General features: G+C 39.6%; 1 protein-coding gene across 1 annotated transcript in view; it reads right to left on the bottom strand.

Annotated features, from left to right (window-relative positions):
- Positions 1-12,932, bottom strand: part of Alms1 (ALMS1 centrosome and basal body associated protein) — an 87,116-nt gene that overhangs the window by 32,195 nt on the left and 41,989 nt on the right. The window contains exons 10-12 of the mRNA XM_051154661.1: positions 8,927-9,156; positions 8,190-8,315; positions 2,370-2,516 (exon numbers count right to left, since the gene is read on the bottom strand). Of these exons, the coding sequence (XP_051010618.1) occupies positions 2,370-2,516; positions 8,190-8,315; positions 8,927-9,156 (503 nt within the window). The remainder of the gene's footprint in view (positions 1-2,369; positions 2,517-8,189; positions 8,316-8,926; positions 9,157-12,932) is intronic.

Below are 12,932 nucleotides of genomic sequence, written 5' to 3'. Positions count from 1 at the left end.
GACTGGCTTAAGGGTTGGCGATGCAGCTCAGTTGCTGGAGCACTTGTGTGGCAGCATGCATGCATGACTTCTTGGGCTTGCTCTCTAGTGCCGCATGCCTCTGGTGCCTGCATGGAGGTAGTGGGGTTGGAGGCAAGAGTATCAGATCAGAAGGTGGGGGTTCAGCCTAGTCTATGAAGCCTTGTCTAAAAGAAAGGATGAGCTTCTGAACTATTCCACAGTCATAAAGAGATGTAAATTCTAAATGTTTACCTTTTTATCGCATATGGTTGTCATATATTTTGTCCAGTGTGTGTGTAATTTAGGCTTATTTCTAATAGCCTTATCTTTTACATTTCTTTTTTAAAAAGATTTTACTGTCCTAGAAAACATTTGCATAAAAATGTAGGAGATATATATATATTTTTCCCTTCACTCACACTATGTAAAGTGTGTGTGTATACATATGTATATATAACATATATATAAACACTCTTCTCTTTGCCAGTAAATATTCAATAATGTTGGCTATTTGGGTGGTTTCTAGATTGGAACTATTACAAATATGGCTTGAAAAATATGTGTGGGGCTAAAGGTATAGCTCAGTGGTAGTAGAGTGCACGTTTACACCTATGTGAGGCCCTGGATTCAAAACCCAGCAACACACACACTGGCAGTGAATGAGTTAATTACATCCTCACTGGCAGTGAATGAGTTAATTACATCCTCACTGGCAGTGAATGAGTTAATTACATCCTCACTGGTAGTGACTGAGGTTTTATTCTTCACTCTTAACAGCATAGCACTTTTCCTTTAGCTGTTCTACTCAGTATAAAAAGCTACTGCTGAGGCTGGGTTGGGTGGCACACACCTTTAATCCCAGCAGTCAGGAGACAAAGGCAGGTGAACCTCTTTTCTGTGAGTTCTAGGCCAGCCTGATCTACAAAGCAAGTCCTGGACAGCCAGGGCTACAGAGAAACCCTGCCTCAATCCCCCAAACCCCTAAAAAAGTAAACTATGGCTGTTTTAACTTGCATTCCCAGATTATAACAAAGTGAAGGTTTTATATATGTAATATATATAGCATAGTCTCTTTTATAGAATCATTGTCCAGTTCTTTTGCCCAGTCTCTGTGGAGTTGAGCGTCTTCTTCACGCTCTTCTTTCTGCATTCAGGATGTCTTTTGTGGAATGACACACTGCAATTTTCACTTCCACTGTCATTTGCCTTTATTTACTGTTTACATTTTATAGAACTTTTTACTCTAGCATATCTTATTTGACAATAATTCCCTGTATGGTTGCTGGTTTTATTTTATTTTTTTTTGTTTTGTTTTGGGGGGAGGAATCCAGTTTACTGAAAAATTTATTTTTCTGAGCCAGGTGTGGTGGCGCATGCTTTTAATCCCAGCACTCAGAAAGGCAGAGGCAGGTGGATCTCTGTGAGTTCAAGGCCAGCCTTGTCTACAAACAGAGTCCAGGACAGCCAAGGGTACATGGAAAAACCCTGTCACAAAAAAAACCAACCAAACAAAAAACCCCAGAAAAAAACCAAAAAGAGAGAAATTTCCTTTTATAAATTAAGCGGGCACATCCCTCCATTCCCTATAGAAGATCAGCTATCTGTCCATCTTCACCTATTCATCTGTTCTTCTACGTTTTGGTTTTTGGGGTTTTTTTTGGTTTTTTGTTGTTGTTGTTGTTGCTGTTCTTTTGGAACAGCATCTTGCTGGAACTAGTCATCTTCCTGCAACTTAAAAAACACTGCACTTATAGAAAATGGTTGTCTTCTATCTAGAGAAGCAATTGAAAACTCAGCACTCTGGGCAGAGAGAAGCAGCAGGCTCCGGATGGGTGGGGCTGCAGTGAGAAGGAGACCAGGTGTTCTGTCTGCTGGAGACAGCCAGGGCTCAGCTGACAGTGACTATGGTCACAGAGGAATGTGAGCTAAGGACAACCACACAGTCTGATTTTTTCCCCCCAATAAGCCCAAAATTGAATTTTCACACACTGGTAGCAAAACAAAATTTCAAACACCATGTGAACTCTTTGTCAAATCCTGCCTGAAATGCGACTCTGTAACATCTGACAGAGATAAATTCATGAGCATTTTAGTCAAGATTTTTCTGATATCTAGTGGTCAAAATAAGCTTCATTCAGTGTTTTGTTTCAACAGCTGAAATACATTTTATTTATGTTGAAAATGAAGTTGACAGTTTTCCATTTCTCTAAAGCACTTTACATAGTCTAACATTTTATTTTCCTATATACATATATTTAATGTAATGGTAAGGAAAAGGTTCCCATAACAATCAGAAAATGGATAAAAAAAAACAATATTCTCACTTCATTCAAGAAACAAGTTGTAAACCGTGCAACATCACTCATTACCTTTCTGCGAGGGTGTTTTCCCCTTTGCTGCAGCCCTCTTGCTGTAGATCCCTTCTGTGTGCTTAATGTTCACAGTGCCGGAGAGGTCATCGTCTCTTGTGCCTAGCACTTGAGGGGGAAAGGCTGGGGCAATAGCATCATTGGACCCTACAGAAAAATGAGAAAAGATTACAATTAACACTAAAATAGTCCTGAAGTCAAAAAAGACTTTTTCTTCCCTTACACCACTTCTATGACGGGAATGTTACAGGCTAATTAGAAGGCGTCAGTCAAACTGGAACTCAAAGATATATAGAATAAATGGCAAAAATTATCAGACAAGGAAGTAAATGACAGAACGACATGATACAAAAAGTGGAACAGTGATTAGTTCACAGGACTACTGGCAGCTGAGGAAAACTTCTGAAAAGGAAAATGATTGCGGGGTGTCTTCTGGTATGGATATGAAGGCAAAAAGACACGTTAGGTAGTAGTCACACAAAGGCAAGTGTATGAGTGATGCACACGGTGGTCAGGCTGGACAACAGGATACAGCAAGAAGAGTTATTTATTTAAATGTAACAGCAGTGTATGAAATACTAATCCAAGACCGTAAGTTTTATTGTACATGAAATGTAGCATCAGTAAAGATTATTTTTAATCATGGAGTACTTCATTAAGTTTTGGTTTAGGAAGATTTGTCTAACAATACAAAATAGAGATAGGGGCATATATATGCCTAGCCTGTGTGAGGCCCCACATTCAATCCCCAGAACCACAAACATGAAAAAAGAAATTAAAAAAAAAAAAAGAAAAAAGAAAAAACTAAAAGAAATAACTTATGTGAAAAGAATTAAACTTTCTTTTAAGTATATTTCAACATTCCTATATATACTGACAAGAGAACTTGATCTGTTACCATGTCCTATCTGATAAGCAAAAAAAAATATTTCTGGACATATAAAGGTTTATAGTAACTACAGAATCCTATAAAATGGTTTGTCTTTCTACCCTAGTATCCCACACTTTGTATATTTCCTGGGCTCCTATTATATGTGTGACAGCAATAATATATATATGACATGAAGTACTAGCAAAGTATCACTGACTCAATGCAATATAAATAAACCACAAAGGTTTTCAAAACAGTCTACAAGCTTCCTTCCAAGCCTTGTGGCTCATGTCTACAGATGACCTGGATGTGTCAACTTACTTGGTTATCAATTTCTGTTCCTTGCCTCTTAGCTCTCTGGCAAGTCCTCCAAAGTTTCCAATGCTAGAGTTCTTCCAGAACGGGATCTTTACTCCTCCTGGGCACACTATGAGTGCCAAAGAATGGCTCGTAAAGAATAAATGCTTAAGCCAGGCCTAGCGGCATATACGCCTTTAATCCCAGCACTCGGGAGGGCAGGCAGATCGGCCTACATAGTGAATTCCAGGACAACACACACACACACACACACACACACACACAGAGAGAGAGAGAGAGAGAGAGAGAGAGAGAGAGAGAGAGAGAGAGAGAATACTGATCACTGGTCAAGAGTTTTCTTTATGCTTTAAATTCTAGCAGTAGAGGATTCGGGAGGTCTTAGACCTTCTTTATGTAAATTACTATATTGTGGTTCAACAGAACTCTAATTGGTGGTCATTCTCACCAGTCCTCCTACATACCAGAGTACAGCGTCAGAAGCAGCAACATGAACAATCAGCCCACTACCCCTTTTCCCCAAGAGTGGTGACCATGTCAGTTAGGTTGAGAACAACAGATAATTTTTGACAGCTGCAGCGGGTGAGCAAGAGAACACAGCAGAGCTGAGAGGCAACTGCAGAGGAGTGCAGACAAGCATGTTGCCTAATTTATGATTATTTAATAAAAGTCTATTCAGTCTTTGAATTAAATTTACAGAAACTATGAACATTTTAAAACAACCAGAAGCAAAGCTTTGTGGTTCACACTTCTCATCAAGATTACTTGGTAAGCTAAGGCAAAGGGTCACAAGTTCAAAGCCAGCTTAAGCAACTCAGTGAGATACTGTCTGAAAACAAAACATTAAAAAGAAAGCCAACGGGCCAGGCGTGGTGGCACATGCCTTTAATCCCAGCACTCGGGAGGCAGAGGCAGGCGGATCGCTGTGAGTTCAAGGCCAGCCTGGTCTACAAAGAGTCCAGGACAGCCAAGGCTGCACAGAGAAACTCTGTCTTGAAAAACCAAAACCAAAACCAAAACCAAACAAAAAGAAAACCAATGGTAGAGGGAAGCCTAGGGATTTAGGTCAGGGTTCAGGAATTAAACCAAGGGCTCTGTGCGTGCTTGTTAAGTGCTATGCCATCTAGCATGGCATTTGGCATTAACAGCTTTGATATTCACTAATTTAAATAACAAATAAATAATACCTTTGCTTTACAAACTCCAAGTAACACTCTAAGTACACCCTGCTGTGTTCATCCACTCATGGGTGCGAGATATATGGGATCCACCTTTAGGCTCTATAGGCATTGATCCACAGGTGATTTTTTGAGATCCTGTTTTCCTTTCTTTGAAGCATATAGTAGAAGCAGAACTGGTCAAAGATATAGTAAAGTCTGTGTTTAGGGTTCTGAAAAATGGCCATGCTGTGGTGGCTGGGAATTGAACTCAGGACCTCTGGAAGAACAGTCAGTGCTCTTAGCTGCTGAGCCATCTCTCCAGCCCTGAAAAAAAAAGATAATCTTATCCCATTAATTATGTAGCTCAAATTTAGGGGCTTGAGAGATGGTTCAGCAGTTAAGAGCACTGGCTGATCTCCCAGGACCTGAGTTCAATTTCCTGCATCCATATGACAGCTCAAAACTGTCTGTAACCCAGAGATCAGCTGCCCTCTTCTGGCCTCAGAGAACACTGCATGCACACGGTGCCCACTCATACACATACAATATTTAAGCTTATACATTTACAAAACTTTTAGGCTAAAAGTCTCTTTGCTATTGATTTCAGTGGGATTATAAAAGATCTTTCAATCTACACACTATATTCTTTTTGAGTCTTTTTTTGAGGAAAAAAAATTTACCCAATTATACCTTGAATATTACTTTTGCTCACATTACTGTGTTGTCTACAGCATACTTCCTGGTTTAGAGTATTGTGTTTCTAATATTTTCTATCTTCTTACTTTTGTCCTATTTGGTTTTTAGGGGTGTTTTGTTTTGGTTTGGTTTTTCAAGACAGGGTTTCTCTGTGTAGCCTTGGCTGTCCTAGACTTACTGTAGACCGGGATGCTTCTGCCTCCCGAGTGCTGGGATTAAAGGAATGTGCCACAACGCCAGCACTTTTGTCCTATTTGTTTCTGGATTTAAAATGAGCATTCTGTAGACAGACTACAGTTAGACCATGTCTTATCTGCTCTGCTCATATCTGTCTTATAGTTTAACTAATATTTAGTTACAGATAATGCAGAACTTAAGCCTATTATTCTGTTCCTGTTCAAAAAATCTTATGTCTAGATAAAAATTTGTTCCTGATTTATTTGCTACTATTGTCTTTTAATACTGAATTTCCTTTTACTATGCACTCATTAGTTTCTTTTTAGAGCTGTGTTGGGAATTACCATTTACACTTTAGTTTATTGCAATGTATTTGAGTAAACGCCAACACGCATAAAAATAGGTCCTGTGTAGACTTTGTCTTTGTTTTACAGAGTAGTTTTGCTGGATATTGAATCTTGGTTGAGGTGCAGAGTTATCCTGTTGTCTGCTTTTTATTAGGTTTGATGCATGCTGTACCCTTCCTCCCTCCAGACCCTGTCAACTCTTGGAGGAAGTCACTCCATTTCCTCCTGAGCTCAGGGGTTCCTGGTGAGATCTTACCTGGTGAATCTTGGTAAGAAGACTAAACCCACCCCCAACCAAAAAAAAAATTTAGCCAGGCAGTGGTGGTTCTAGGCCAGCCTGGTCTACAAAGTGAGTCCAGGACAGCCAAGGCTACACAGAGAAACCCTGTCTCAAAACAAACAAACAAACAAGCAAACAAGACGACTAGCCATGAGTTGCTTCTCTCTGAATGCTTTCAAACCTCTCTCTGTCTTGGCTTTTGACAGTTTGACTAGTACATATCTGAATACTGTCCTATGTTTCTCCTACTTGGAGCTCTTTTTAGTTTTTCAGTTGTCACCAAATTTAAGAAATTTAAGATCATTACATGCTCAAATGTTCTTTTACTCTGCTTCTGTGTCTCTTTTCCTTTTGATGTAGAAGAAACTCATGCTCATAGAAATGATATTATAAAGGACTAATAGATTTGCTTAAGTTATACAAGTAGAATTTAGCCTCCAAAATACCCGAGAATTAGATGTGCTAACTAGGCCTTTGAGATAAGCAAAACTTAGGAGGCTAGGATGTAAATGTTTATTTACGACTACAGACCAGCCATCAGGCTCCATTCCCGAAGACATGCCTCTAAAAGCAAGCAGTCCTCAACCTGTGAGTCTCAACCTCTTTGACAAACCTCTATCTCCAAAAGTATTACAATTCATAACAGTAGCAAAATTACAATTATGAAGTAGCAACAAAAATAATTTTATGGCTGGGAGTCACCACAACATGAGGAACTATATTAAAGAGTAGAAAGATTGAGAACTTCTGTTCTAAAGAGAAGCTCAGGGGAGGAAGTGTATGGTGAAGTCCCGGTCTGCCGTTAAGTACCCTGTGCTCTTATCAGGAAAGACAAGTGTGCAAGATGACAGTGGGTAACAATTATTTTAAAACACTGGTGTGCTTAAAATAATTCTGGCAGTATATAGTAACTTTGCTGTGTAAAACAGTCTCCTGTCTCTATTCAAACTGTTCTAAGTGTAATCTGAGAAAGAGAGTTAAGCAGGACTATCAGTAGAGTGCATAGCATGGTAAGTTAATAAGATGGACTGTTCAATGCCATCTCTTATTTGGATTCTAGCCCCCAGTCAACCAGATGCCTTAGTAAAAATCTCTTCTTTGTTTCTAAGTGTACAGATTTGTATTACACTTTGCTCCCTCCATTGTGTATATATCGGTAACTTCATTAATGGAGTCCCATAGAACTCTAAGTCTTACTTTTTGTTCTCTTTCGTCTGTTTCTCACCCTAAGTCATCTCAATGGACCTATCTTTCGGTTCACCATTTCTACTGCTCGAATGTCTTCTGTTGAGCTCCTCTAGCAGATTAAGTCTTCCACCTGTGCTTTTTAAGTCCAGAATTATAATAATTTCTACATCTTTATAAGGTTCTCTATCTGGTAAGACAATATTCCCGTATTTTTCCTTTAGTTCTTCAGAAGTTGTTTCATTTATATCACTGAACATATCTTAAATAGTAAGTCCAACGTCTGGGATTCCTCAGGCACTTTTTCTTGTATGGAACATACTGCATCTTGTGCTTTTCCTTTATAATTTTTGTTGCAAACTTGAACACTTAAATAATATAATATAGCAACTGTTAAAATCAGATTCTATTCCACCCCAAGATTTGCTAGTGTCTTATGTCGTTTACTAATTTCTGAACCAAGGCTGTAAAGACTACACTTGACTGCACATGCTCGCACGAGTGTCTACTCTATCCCCATGGTAGTGAGCAATGCCTGGCAAAGGCTGCCTTAAACAGCTGAAACCACTAAGACTTGAAGTCCTTGGCTCTGGGCTTACTGTAAAGGGGCTTTAACACTGACCCAGGACACTGTCAACTCAATTTTAGCTTTCTCTTTTTTCCTTACACAACGTCTCATATAACTCACTTATTATGAATCAGAGGTTAGATAAGGCTGGTTGATTCCATAATCAACCAGCCATCACAGTGTTTCTAAAAATAAAATCTTCAATAGTTTTTGCACAATACCTGAATGTGAGCTTTCAATAGTGGTATCTGATTTGGAATCCAGACATGAAGAGACTGTTTTTAAATGTGGAACATAGTACATCCTCGAAATACCAGATGGCTTGTATGGCAACAGTTCAGGCTGGGCTGAGAAGTAAAGATCAGAGTTGTTAGTAAGAAAGCACCGACTCTTCAAACATATACCAAGTACCTTCATCTGCCAGGCAGTACTCGCATTTCTTGGGATACATGAATGAACTAAATTCACCTTTACTTTCAACAGCAGCAGGGATTCTAGAGATGGGAAATACATGGCACAGCTAATTAAATAAACTATATGAGCAAATTATCTGATATTTTAATAAGTTACAAGGTATACATCAAAATACATACACCCCCCAAAAAAGACAAGGTCTGCCTATTCAAAGACCATCAGTTTACTGTAGGCTCTATCCATGGTTTGCTTCTCTTTACACTCGTACTATAAAATAAGTAAAATTAGAATTCAGTTTTTCTGTTTTACAACAATGAGAATGTTAATTTTATCTTATTCACACAGAGAACTCTGATATAAACGTAGGTTTGAAAGTTTTTCACAGTTGGGTCTTCCCTTCTTGTGCTTCTGCCACCATCATGAACGCAATATATTCTAGGCAAGGCAGCAGTTGCCCCATAGTCTCAACCTCAGGCACAGGCACTTGAAGCTATACCTAAACTACTTTTGCCACCGGGAGCCAAACTCTCGCAAACTGCCTTACCGTGTTTGTCATGAGAAGCTGTGACTCGCTGCACTGAGGATGATGAGGTGAACTTGGATGGCTTTTGTTCTATGGGGTCGGGAGCTTCCCGTCCATGATCACCAGCATTAATAAAAATTTCAGATGAAAACGTGGTCTTTTTTGGACTTTCTGTTGTTATCTGAGTGACCGCATCAGATGATAACTTGCCAGAGGACATAGCAAAGGGAGCTTTACTCTGTTCTTGTAAACTAACAACAACAAAGGACAAAGAGCTCATCTTTGGCAAGGAATAGCTAAAGTACGCAACTGTAAACATAGTTCTCTCACATGTTAATAACCTACTTCCACCGTAGTCTTCATTTTGTTAAATACATACTAAAAAGTCATCAATCATACGCCTATTTTTTATTCCAAAATCTACTTTCTTTTCTTTTCTTCTTCTTCTTTTTTTTTTTTTTCCAGTTTTTCAAGACAGGGTTTCTCTATGCAGCCCTAGCTGTCCTGGACTCACTTTTTGATCAGGCTGGCCTTAAACACAAGAGACCCACCTGCCTTTGCCTCCCAAGTGCCAGGATTAAAGGTATGTGCCACCACCACCTGGCCCAAAATCTACTTTGATTTTAATTTATACCATTATGTAATTTAACTTAGGAAACAGTACTTCTTAGTAGAAATTAATAGACATTCATTTATTTATTTGTACTTAATTTGACAATTAATATAAAACTGTACTAAGTGCCCAGAGGACACAAAGATAACCATGAAACCAAGTCTTCCCACAGGGGCTTATATTTCAATGGTGGAACCAGAAGTTCTAAAGTGTGTGTGTGTGTGTGTGTGTGTGTGTTTAAAATCAAGATTATTAGCAACTTGTGTTAAAACAAAGTGAATGAATGATTGAATAAACAAACATCTAGGAAGAAAGGCCAGTTTTGCTTGTGAAGATTCTGTAGAACATATAGACACCTCTTACCAAAGAAGGTAGAGCTTAACTCCCACTCCTAAACCCCCAAGTGTAGGCTGGACTTAGTAGCTAGATTTCAAGGAATACGGCGTAAGAAATAAGAAAGCCAACCACCCGGTGAGCAAAGCTGACATCACAATGATGACTTATGGGTATAATTTTCCAAGTCTGATATGATGGTGAATTTCACCTGTGATATTTCCCCAAATTCAAAACTTTAGTCTAATCATGAGAAAACATCGCTCAAATTGGAATGAAGGATCAAATTAGCAAATGTCTAGTATTCTTCAAAATTGCCAGTTCCACTAAAAACAAGGAAGAAAAAAGGTTTGTCATACACGACAGAAGGCTAAGAGATCCTTGCACTGTCACAGCAAAATCCATGGGCTGCGTGGCCTTTCATCAAAAGTCACTGGTGGCCACTCTGGAGCCTAAGAAGGACAGCAGAGCAGTGGCAGGCTGTTGGCTCATAGTTCTTACCATGGCTTATATGATGGAAGGGACCATCCAGCTGCTGGGAGGAGGGACTGTGGGTAAAGGCCCTTATCTCACTCAAGAGTGTTCCCTCTCACAACCTAAATGCTTCCTTGAGGCTCTAGCTCCAAAATCATCATACTGGGGATTAGAGTTTAACATGTGAATTTTGGAGGAACTAAGTATTTAAACCATCACATTCTGTTCCTTGTTCCCAAAATTCATGTCCTCACATGCAAAATACATTCATTCTAGTTAAATCTAGGGTGTCATCTAAATAACATCTTCATCAGAGGCAAATTCAACTTATCTCAAGCAAAATGTTCTTCAACTGTGAACGAATGACATAAAACACAGCATGTCCTTCCAAAATACAACAATAAGACCAGCATAGGGCATTCTCATTCCCAAGGGGGAAAAAAGAAAAGGAGAAATAGGTCCCAGGCAAAGTCTTAAATCTTAAATCTCAAGACTAATCTTTACCAGAAGCTAAGCCCTCTGGTCTCCATGGCTGGCAGACAATGCCTATGGGCTTCTCCCAATGGTCCTTCTCTCAGTGGCTCCTAAATCACTTCATCACCACAATGGTGCTAGGCATAGTACATACAATACGTGGGGCCCGAGAGCCACCCCTCAGACGAGACAGGCATGCTGTGACAGAGTGTGAGACAGAAGAATCTGTGAGGCAGCACTGAGCGGTGAGCATAGAAGACCCACAGGGACCTGAAATGTCTCCTTTGAAATTATTATGTCCCCAATCCCTGCACTCTGGTTCATCAGTGGGGATGGCACCAACAGTACCTGAAATGCCTTTGGATATATTCTTCTGTTTTCTTAGTGAAGAGCACCCGGTCGACTCATACTCATTAGATCAAATGGCCACTTGGGCACACTACTGCTCTTCTCTGCCAAACACACTTTCTCATTTTTATAATATAGCAATGCTAAATATTCTCTAATAAATAATCTCTGCTTCTTTTCTTATTAAAATTTCATCTTTAAATCATTTTCTTCATTGCAGAAGAGGTGTGGAAAGAATGTAAGAGCTGGAAGGGAGGCGGGGTTGCTCTGAAACACGGTCTTTTGGACATAACATGGCCAGTGAGCTCGTGAGCCCACAGCAGCTGTGGTGTTTACACATGGCCTGTCAGCACTGCAGCCTGAAGAGAGAAGGGGTTCATGAAGGGTCACCCCATGAAGAGGTGCTACTGGCAGTTAATGGCTACTGAATGAAGATGTTATTTTCTTCAGGGTGGTAGCCATTGCTAATTAAACTGTTAATGATATAGTTAATAGCTCTATATGCAAACTATTAATAAAGTAAAATAAATTAACTTTTAAAAACTCAATTTTCAGGCTGGTGAGATGGCTCAGTAGTTAAGAACATTTGTCTGCTCTTCCAGAGGTCCTCAGTTCAATTCCCAGCAATCACATGGTAGCTCACAACCATCTATAAAAAGAGATCTAATGCTCTCTTTCTGGAATGCAGGGGTACATGCAGATATTATTACATAAATGAATAAATACATTCTTTTAAAAACTCATTTTTCTTATTCTATTTTATAACCAGCATCTAAGAAAAGCCAAGATGTACCTTCAACACTTTGCTTAGGAACTTTTTCAGGCAAGTTTATCACTTACAAGTTCTCCCTTCCAAAACCATTATGCCATCTAGTTTTCCTAACCTACATATTGTTTTAAAATCTAGAGTCTGAGTCCCAGCACTCAGGAAGGTAGAGGCAGGCAGATCTCTGAGTTCAAGGTTACTCTGGTCTACATAGCATCCGGCATCTTTTGCCATCATTTGGTTTGTTTGTTTCTTCTTCTTTCTTCTCCTTCCTCCTCCTCTTCCTCCTCCTCCTTCAGTTTTTCAAGACAGGGTTTCTCTGTGCAACAGCCCTGGCTATCCTGGGCTCACTTTGTAGACCAGGCTGGCCTTGAACTCACAGAGATCCACCTGCCTCTACTTCCCTGAATGCTGGGATTAAAGACGTGTGCCACTATGCTGGCGATTTCTTGATATTAGCTACTTTGAGTATAGTGAGATGGAATCTCAGCATAGTTTTGATTTGCATTTCCTAATGGCTAGAGATACCATGTATTTTTTTTTTCATGTATTTATAGAGCATTTGTATTTACTCTTTAGAGAACTGTTTATTTTTCCATTTGTTGGCTGGGTGATTATAGAGTTTTGGTGATTACTTGTTTGAGTTCCTATTTTCCAGATAGCAAAGGATTCTCCCATTCTGCATTCTGTCTTTTCACCCTGACTGGTGTTTCCTTTGCTCTATAGAGCCTTTTTAATCTGATACAATGTAGCCTGTCAACTCTTGCTCTGCCCTTCTGGACTCACTGGAGCCCTGATCAGAAAGTCAAAGCCTACGCATGCCTAGGTCTTCAGGCCCTTCCTCTCCATCTTCCTACAGTAGTTTCAAAGGTTTAAGCCTTATGTCCAGGTCTTAATTTTTTTTTCATTGATTTTTGTGCAGTAAGAGGCCTGCTCTCTGCTTACCGTGCCATTACACAGCATAAGGATGTAGGCAGCTCCTCAGGGCACTCATTCATGAGTTATCAATCCACAACCTG

Source organism: Acomys russatus, chromosome 13 (assembly GCF_903995435.1).
Source record: "Acomys russatus chromosome 13, mAcoRus1.1, whole genome shotgun sequence".
NCBI classification, from domain to species: domain Eukaryota; kingdom Metazoa; phylum Chordata; class Mammalia; order Rodentia; family Muridae; genus Acomys; species Acomys russatus.
Note: the sequence above shows the minus strand (reverse complement) of the source record. Positions and strands in the feature narration are given on the sequence as shown.